Source organism: Sardina pilchardus, chromosome 8 (assembly GCF_963854185.1).
Source record: "Sardina pilchardus chromosome 8, fSarPil1.1, whole genome shotgun sequence".
Taxonomy (NCBI): Eukaryota; Metazoa; Chordata; class Actinopteri; order Clupeiformes; family Clupeidae; genus Sardina; species Sardina pilchardus.
In genome coordinates, this window is record NC_085001.1 from 30,262,408 (window position 1) to 30,272,407 (window position 10,000).

At 42.7% G+C, this 10,000-nt stretch overlaps 1 protein-coding gene across 1 annotated transcript in view; it reads left to right on the forward strand.

The window, feature by feature from the left end:
- The first annotated feature begins 8,883 nt into the window (after positions 1-8,883).
- Positions 8,884-10,000, forward strand: part of lmx1bb (LIM homeobox transcription factor 1, beta b) — a 76,402-nt gene continuing 75,285 nt past the window's right edge. The window contains exons 1-2 of the mRNA XM_062544103.1: positions 8,884-8,968; positions 9,829-10,000. The exon at positions 9,829-10,000 is cut by the window's right edge and continues 15 nt beyond it. Coding sequence (XP_062400087.1) covers positions 8,899-8,968; positions 9,829-10,000 — 242 coding nt within the window. The 5' untranslated portion in view covers positions 8,884-8,898. The remainder of the gene's footprint in view (positions 8,969-9,828) is intronic.

Consider the following 10,000-nt stretch of genomic DNA (forward strand, 5'->3'; position numbering starts at 1 on the left):
GTGTTCTATTCTCGTAGACGAGGACGGGCGCTGCTGTCTTAAGGACACTCATAAATCTGCTCCAAATGAGCGCGGCCTTCACAGGGTGTTGCCTAATTAGACATGATAATTACTGAAGCGCTGTGTGATGGAGGGAGCCATTAGTGTGTGTGTGTGTGTGTTTGTGTGTGTGCGTGTGTCTCCCCTGCAACTCTCACACACCACGCATCTGTCACACCAGGGTTTCATAATTTTTATTGTCCACCACACACACACACACACTTTTTATAAATATTTTTGCAGATACTGAACGCCATTTTACACATTTCACACTTTACGGGAATTCATGTCCGTTGAACTGTGTAATCTCTTTTTTTATTTTATGAATAAAAGCAGTGCAGTGCTCCCATAGAGAGAGAGAGAGAGAGAGAGAGAGACAAAAAAAAACAAATGAAAGAAAACTCCATCAAAACACTCTTTCAGTAAAATGAACGAAATTACATCCTAATAACCTTTTAAATACTGTGAAGTGAGGAGTCATTTAAAATTCTTGACTCCCTCCAAGAAATGTTGTGCTATGTAATAAACACTATTCCAAAAACATTGCAATATTCCACGTTCTCTATTTTCTTTCCATTTCTCCGCCTTTTCCAGCGAGCATCTTTGGTGTTCAGACACGGAGGCTTGAACGTGCTCCTCCTGCTGGAGCAAACTGTAATAACACCATTCACCACAAGGGGGCAGCAATTCCAAACATAATCATTGCCCTAAAAAGATACTGTAGCCCACTTACAATACCAACATGCCTGGTGCCTTGCCAGCCTGCCCGTCTGTGGAATTGGACCTATGATCAGTGAATCTGGATAAAACAAATAATGAAGTAATCATGTCACATTGCCTCCGACAAAACCTGCGACAATCAACCACCTGTCTAGACTTTGTGTATCACATTGCACTTTTTGCAGTTCTGGTTAGATGCAAACTGCCTTTTGTTATCTTTGTACTTGTACTCTGCACAATGACACTAGGTTGAATGTAATGTAATCTAAGGTTTTGAGTGGGAGAAAGCCCCTGGAATAACAATGTGAAATGTTCAAGTTTGACCTGCCAACGTGCGGAACGGATGACGCTTCATATACTGTAGTACATCTCATGAGCAGTCTGGACTAGACGAGCATCCTGTCCCCCCTTCCTAGTGCACTCTGCACTAAACTGTCCCCCCTTCCTAGTACACTGTGGACTAAACTGTCCCCCCTTCCTAGTGCACTAAACTGTCCCCCCTTCCTAGTGCACTAAACTGTCCCCCCTTCCTAGTACACTCTGGACTAAACTGTCCCCCCTTCCTAGTGTACTAAACTGTCCCCCCTTCCTAGTGCACTCTGGACTAAACTGTCCCCCCTTCCTAGTGTACTAAACTGTCCCACCTTCCTAGTGCACTCTGCACTAAACTGTCCCCCCTTCCTAGTGCAGTCTGGATTCGATGAGCATCTGCGCCCCCCTTCAGGAAACGATTTTAGGATCTTCAGGAAACCCTTTTACACAGAACGGAACACTGCAAGAGACCAGAGTGACTCAGGAGCACGCTTCAAAGTGTCTGCTCACCACCTACACAATGGGCCCTGTCCAAAACAAAGCCTAGCTCCGCCCCGGCTACATGCTAAGTGTGCAAAGGGACCGCATCCCTCGTGACCTTACAGGACTGCCACTGTGTCTGTTACCTTTTCACATCCCGATCACATCATACCACACATCTAATTAGTCCTCTGGCACGGTGGGTGTTAAACACGCGGATTGTTGTGCTTGTTTGTCCGTTTTGTCCTGCATGTGGCTAGTGTATGTGTGGAGTGTGTGTGGTGTGTGTGTGTGTGTGTGGAGGCCCTGCCTGGCCGCTCCTAAGCCACTTTGTGAAAGGAGCCAGAGAGCAGGCGGAAGCTTTTATCCCCACTTGAAAAGAGGGCGGTGGGCGGAGGAGAGAGAGGTTTGGAGAAACACTCATTAAAAGATCAAAGTGGAGCCAAACATGAAAGTTAGCGCTCACCACCACTCCTTACAGTACGTCCCTGTTGTTATTAGAGGCCTCAGTCTTAGTCAGTCGCTCTCTCTCTCTCTTTCTCTCTCTCCCTCTCTCTCTCAATCTATCTCTCTCACTCTCTCTCTCGGTGGGCTGACAGCCTCCAGCAGAGGCAGCGACTGGAATTTTATCTTTGAAAATGGATTTGTTCACAGGAAGAGTGTGACATTTTCACCCTGAGACAACCGCCATATTGTTTACATATTAGCATTAGCCCTCTGACAGCAATGTTTGTAAACAGCAATGTTTGTAAACATGCTTTTAGTAACATCTTGCATATTGATAAAAGGCTATCTATTAAATGCAGTTAATGTGCTTATGTCAGGTTAGGTGTTGGCAGTAATGGGTATAAAGAGGTGTGTTAATCTCAGTAAACGTTCACCTTCTCCTTCTATAATTCAACTTCCCCCAAAGGAGCTGTGTACTGTTTGTCCCACCCCTGGAGTTGCCATAAAACAAGCAATTTTTAAATTAGTCTTAATTGCGCTACAATCATGAAAATCTGTGGAGAAATTGACGTGGCCCATGCATTGATTCCTCTGTTTAAAAAGTAGCCTAGGGATTAGCACAGATGCCTTGCCAGCTCAAGTCGATGTGAAAGACAGCTGAACGAAGAGAGGAGTTATTTCTTCGGCGGGATGCGGGTCTCATTACACAGCATGATCTGCAACTGGGCCTTACTGAATGGATACCTGCGAGATACTCTGTAGAAATGTAGCCCACTGTTAGTAACGTAAATATCCGCCAGGGGGCAGCAGAGAGCTAACTAGACTAGAGCAAGCTGTCCTCGTAACCCTGTGTTTTGCCCTAAACGGGTCTGAATTTTATTTTGTTCGGCTTTTTAGCATTTTTTTTAAACAACGCAGTTGGATTAAAAAAAATAAAAATAAAAAAACCCGACATATTTTATTCTACAATAAGTGCATGTTGCTTAACTTAGGCCTACATTTTAATTGGCCAATTGCTATGTTGTTACTGTTACTGTTTTTGGTTATATTTTACGTAGCCTAATTTAAGACAGAAAACAACAAAGCGGACCATGATTCCGCCTAAAGAACCACGGTCGGACACTGGATGGCTATTAGAAAATAGCCAGATGGCTATTATAAAATAGACATAAAACCAGGCTACGTGTCAACAGCAGCATTTGAATATGTTTAAAATTATTTTCACCGTGGTCGCTTCATATAGGGCTTTCCATAGCATTTTGTGTTTGCTTCTATTCACTGCGAGTATTTTCCATGCAGGACTAAATATCAAGAGGATAACAGCACAATCACCACGTTTGAACGAACAGAATTGTTCATCGGAAAGTTGTTTATTATAAGCATTTGACTATTTATTTTTTCTACCTCATGCCTGAACATAATCAAACACATACAAAAACACGGACTTGACTTTGGCTCTGAGCATAAACGAAAAACCCGGGGGGAAAAAATCGAAATTCACCAGGATAACGCCAAAAAGAAACCTCATTTAGGCTAGGCCTACTGACACTGCATTTGATATCCATTCCTTTGAGAGCCTAAATAATTTAAAAACAATTCTAAGCGTCTAAAAGACCATTTATTATTAGCCTATATTATTATTATTATTATTATGCTCATTATCATTATTATTTAAATCGTATTATTTAAAAGGTCATAAGAATTGCTGCATTGTCTACAGGGTATATTGACATTATTTCAGTGTGCTGCACTCTGGCATGGGATACAGCAGGCTTAATATAGGCCTAGCTTATTTAAATAATCTAAATTGCAGCATCACTAATATAAAACACGCAACAACAAAAACGATACATTTTTGATTTTGCACATGTAAAATAAGGGCCTACCTACAGTGTGCGCAATAGGCTTTGCAGGTCTCGTTGTAGCCTGTTCCGAGTGTTCCCAAACTCTCCTCATCACAGACCTTGTGTGAGATTCTGGTTGAGATGGCATTTGGTTTACAAACAAAACTAAAGGTTAACACATTTAATACCCCACCCTCTTGAAATAACAAATAGGCCGACGCATACACGCACACCTCTTAAATTAAAAAAAAAAAAAGAGAAGCGGGAGAGAGGCAGGAAAGGTGCACGTGTCACGCACCTGCAGTTTAAGCGCGTGGGGGGAGGGGGTCGGCCTTCACAGCGGAAATGAAAAATACCAACGTAGCCTACCTTGAGATACCACACCAACACAACGCGAGAGTGCCTCACAACCGGCAGAATGGTGGTCTGGGTCGTGAATAATGTATAGCTGTAGTTCTCTGCTGGCGGCCCTTTCAACCGATAGTGTCAGATATGATACGTTTATCTCGCAAGAGGTGACGGGCCGTGGGCCTGAGTTTAGGCCAGGCAACTCTAGGCCTTCTGCTGCGATTTTAAGGTAGAGGGAGAGAACGATTATTCATGTTTTCCCCCATTATGAGCAACTGTAATCTACTTTTCAAGCGTCAGGTGCCTGCGACGTTTAAAGTCCATCATAGAAAACAATCTGTCGGCTTTTGGGATTCCTTATCAAGCCGGTGTTGTCTAGCCTATAAGTAGCCTAATGTTTGACAACCCTTCTGGTGGAATTCATATAGACTCAGCGGGTAAGAATAAATTAAAAATTCAAAGCTGTACAGCAAACGAGAAAGGACACGTTCACAGCTGGTTGGATAGCCTATTATCTCTCATATGGCAGCATCTCTCCACCGCCTGCTAGCCTTCTTCATAGGCCCTAACGAGTCTTGTTTACGTCGAGTAAAAGAAAAAAAAAGTAATCTTAGTGTAAACTAACTATAATTTATCTCCATCTTTAACACTTTATCGTCACCCATCCCAGAGGATATGGCAATGTCGTCCCGACACGGACCGCTAGAGGGCGCAGTGTAGCTAAAAGCCGGCGGGCGCTATCTGATGCTGCCATCGGAAACCATGGTACTGCGGTGCGTCAGTTCAAAAGAACACAGAGAAAAGCAGCTGACTCTATGGATGCAAGGTAATATTCATCTCTACTGTTGCAGTTTTGATTCTTTTTTTTTCTTTTTTTTGTGGGGGGGGGGGGGGGGGGGGTAAATGATCGATTGCGATGGGGTGAAAACCATGTTTATTTCAGTGCTGTTATAACACTGTTCATGACAACTTTATGGAGTCGGCTACAGACACTAGAATCGTAGGCTATAATAATAATAATAATAATAATAATAGGATATAATTTGTTTTTGTTTAATGGTATTGGCTATAATACATTAGGCTAATATTTCTGTGTTTCTCTGCTTGTTTAATTTCAGATTATGATTGGTCCTAGGCCTATAGGCTATTTTTGTTTTGTATTTATTTTATTTTGTATTTATTTTTATTTATTATCTCGACTATTTACTTAATCATTTTTCAGTAATCTAACAAAAATAGCTTCATTCTTCTTCAAATAGACCATTATTCCTATAACGGCTTGGGAAATTGGATGCTGAGAATACTGCGCGCTGATACTAGGCCTCTTTGAGGTAGTCGGTTCCCTTTAAATGTTTTTCTCGGCTTCGTGATGGCTGTCAAAATACCATCTGCGCGGCAAATTGGTCTCCACAGTGGACGGATAAATCTCCCGTCTCTTATTTCAGCTTTGGGCAGCACTGGTTCTCTTGTAGACGTTTGGTCAGCAATTAAAACGGCATAAACTACTTTTAATTGTCGCAATGAATATTTAATCGCCTTCTTTTTGACTGCGTAAATCAACGCAGTAGCCTATGCAATCGCTATGGGACCTCGCTAACCATAACACAGTCGAGCTATTCACGCATTTAGCTTCTGTAATCTATTAAAACAATTGATAAGAGCGTTATCCACGGCCTCCTTGTCAGGTTGCGTTTGTGTTTGATAAAGGATTTATTCGGTCTTCTCTGTTCTTCGGACACCAGACGATACAAAATAGCCTTTCCGAGTAATTAACTGTGGCCCAGGCCTTTGCGCCCAGGCCCTCCTCCACGCCTGCCCACGATTTTCTGCTTGATCATCCCGAGATTACAATTCCATTATCACCGAGCGGTTCAGCAAGGCTGTGCCCATTCTGACACGCAATTGGCAATTCTGGATTACTAAGAGGGAAACGAAACAAAACAAAATGACAAAATAAAGAAAACATTGTGTATAGTGTGTGTGTGTGGGGGGGGGGGGGGGGGGGGGGGTGCATCGGTAATAGCATTTACGCATGGTTGTTGCAGGAAAAAAACAAGAAGGGTTAGAGCTTTGTTTTAAATCACTGAATACTTGTCATTCCGACGACAACTGCAGATCCGTGCGGCCCCTGGGTGCGCCATTGCAACCGGCCTCTGTAGTTAATGTTTTTTTACGCGCGACAATGCAGGCGATGGCCAGATGTAGTTGCGGCATAGATAAGGTCAGCTCCCGGCTGAACTCCGGTCACTTTTCTTAGTACTGCATTTTAAGGTTATTGTAACTACAGTAATTAAGCTGCATCCTAAATGAAGCACATAGCCCTGGCGTGCCTGGGAGCCGGGCCGTGTTATCGTTGGGAATGGCTTGTTTTCCTCTTCTGCTAAGAGACTGTGGAAACCCTGATGGGAAGTTCACGGCATCTCAGCGACAGTCCAGGACACATGCAATTAATAAAAATGGCCTGTCGGGCCAGAGTGGACAGAGCTATACAGACACGCCCGGAGCGAAAGGTTGCTTTGGCGTAATATGGTGGACGTTTACTTTTCTTTTCAAAATAAATCGCCGCAACTGCGACGGAAGTTAGTTCTGAAATTCCACAGAAATTGACCACAATATTTTAAATATTTTAAACATACATCTTTTTAAAATTATAAACAGTTATTTACATGTCGTTGAAAATAAACAACTATATTATTCATAGACGAATTTTGAAAATGTATACAAATATAGGCCTAGTATTTAGGTTGTGAATATCAAATATTTTTTTAAATGTTTTGCTGGCGGATGGACCGCCATGGCCATGATCCTGGGTCAGACACGACACTGATCATGGAGATAACACCATTCCGTCATGACCTAGACCTACAGATGACATGTCACATATTTCCTATATTTTCCCTGTACGTCATAATGTTGATAATACTTTTTTTAAATTATGTATTGTTCATAATTTGATATTTGCTGTTAATACGCCTAAATTCTTTTCTTATATTTTCGTGGCACTGTTTCCGTTCTTTAATTTAGATTGAATGATTAAGAAGCTTGTTAGAATCTGGTAGCCTGTGATTCTTCTGCTTCAGCATATTTGCGAAGTCAACAGAATTGGCATCCGAATGTGAATTGTTGCCTGCCCTGCCGGTATCTCGTTTCTCATCAGTGCCTTCATAAGTCGGAGTTATCATTCGCGCCTGTTGTAAGAAGCGGGCACAAAGCCCCTCACCTCCCCTCCAGCTCCTCCACAAGGCCGTCCTGTCTGTGCGGAGCGGCCGCACTTATCGGCCTGATCACCAGGTGCATCTCTGGGGCGGAGAGGGGGGTGGGTGGCTGTAACGGGGGTCAGCAGGTCCAGCCGCTCCAGAACGAATATAAAGCCACAAGACCCGGCGCATGAGTAGGCTAAACAGTGGACAGAAATTTAGAGAATATTAGCCTATAAGAAATTGGCTACAAACAACAACCACAAAACCAAATATAATAACGCCTACATAACACGTATTATTATGTTATTATTATTATTATTATTATTATTATTATATGTGTGCTTTGTTTCTGTATAAGTGTTTCAATATTATGCTTTTCTGAAGTATTTAGTATGAACAAATAAAAACACTCTGATTTTCGTGGCTTTCCCCATTTTGTCATTGTCAATTCTTCAGAGGCAATTTAACATAGCCTAATTACTTTTTAAAAAAAAAAAAATATATATAGGCTATATATATATATATATATATATATATATATATATATATATATATATATATACTTAGATAAAACAATGAATTGGAATATAGCCTATATATATATATATATATATATAGGCTATATTCCAATTCATTGTTTTATCTTTAACAGACACAGCCCACTCCTGCAATAAACATGGAGAGAGAGAATGAACAGGCTTTTTTTTTATTCACCTGCTTGTTCAAATCATCATCAGTAATTGTGAGTGGCGGTATAAGCTTACTGGTTATTTTTCATAAATATAATCGCAGGCAGCGCCGTAGTAGTTCGCCCTGCTTGTGGCTGTGTCTGGCAGCAGACTGCATTACAATGTTGTAGGCGGACCGCCTGCGTCTCCTCGCTAGAACTCCCGGACACTGCGCAACCAATCGCGTCTCCAAGTCGGTAAATAGTCTGAGAAAGTGACGCGCTCGGAAAGGGGAGGGTGTTTTGCTTTACTTCAGTCTCGGTGTCGGGCTTTTTCAGGCGGCGTGGATCCCAATGGTACTCTAATTTAGGAGTTAACACCGGGACATCTTTGCTTATCTTTCCGGGATTTACCGTTTTCGGCTCGGTCTTGCCACTGCTGCACCGGGGGAAGTTTTGCGAAACCCCGACAAGTTGCCGCCGCCACTGTTGGGTGTGTGTTGTGCTACACGCTCGTGCTGCAACGGAAACAGCGCGCAGAAGCGCTGCTAAATAACAGGTGATTGAGTGTATATGAAGTTTGTCATCACCTAATAGCATGCACAGTGTCTGTGATCCGGCAGGTACATTGTCACGATCACACGTGTGTGTCTGCAAGTGTTACATGTCTGTTATACACACCAGCTAGCAGCTCTAGTTTTTGGGGTGGAAAGTGAATGTGTTTGTGTTCGATTCTGCCCGACAGAGCTCTTACAGAAATACTCTCATGCGTACTTCATCAGGTCCCGGGACATCACGGGAACGGTGCATTTCTGCAGGGAGTAGGTCGCGCTTCCCCAAGATGTTGGACGGCATAAAGCTGGAGGACCATCCTCTACGGTCGGGGCCGGCTACAATGGGCGTCATGTTGGGTAAGTCTCCTCTGTTGCTACTCTTAAATGAACTCCGAAGACGCCTCCATGGCAGCGAACTTTATACACACACACATACACATAAGTATATTTGCTGTGTGTGTTGCTTTACATGCAGAATATTGAGATGGACATCACTCTGATGTCCATTCCTCTGCATTAAGTTGTGAGTTTCACCCCTCGTCTCAGCGTCCTCCTCACGACCCATTCGCCATTCCTCGCTGGATGCACAATCTGAGGCCAACAATATGTGCACAGTCAAAAGTAAAGTTACTAGAAATCGGAAATAATCGGAAACATTGTCACCGTTTTTGTCATCGTTTTTAAGTATTCCTATATCCGCTGTTCGTTTACATTTAGAGATCACTGGTTTGCCTCTACAATGTGCAGGCACTTGAGAAGTTGTTGTTTTTACCCTTATTTATGTATTTACAAATATAGATGCGCATAGGCCTACATGCTGTTCTCAATAGTGATCAATTAGCCTATAGGTAGGGATCTATCTGCAGCACAGCCAATGTGAAGCGTTAAGCCGGTCCACGCACTCAAGAGCAAAACAAAGGCCAGGTTACACATACGAATAACCCTCTGTGAATTTGAATAGGCCCATTATCAGTCACGGCAAGATAAACATTTGCAAATGTTTTCTTTTCAAATAGATTGCTTTTCAGATTAAAGGTTTTTTTCTTTCTTCATATTCAGAAATTAGCCTAGGCTACTTCCCTTAATTTATTTACATTCTATTTCCGAATACATCAACAAATTGGTTGGTTCATATTCCTCAAAAGTAAATCAAGCCCAGTACAAACTTTTAGACCTTGACGTTTAAATGTTTTCTTTTGCTTTTTTCCCCCCAGCAGGAACCGACTGTCAGCACCGTGCCGTGTGTGAGGGATGCGCGCGGCCCATCGCCGACCGTTTTCTCATGCGAGTCAACGACTCGTCCTGGCACGAGGAGTGCTTGCAGTGTGCCGTGTGTCAACAGCCCCTCACCACGAGTTGCTACTTCCGGGAGAGGAAACTGTACTGTAA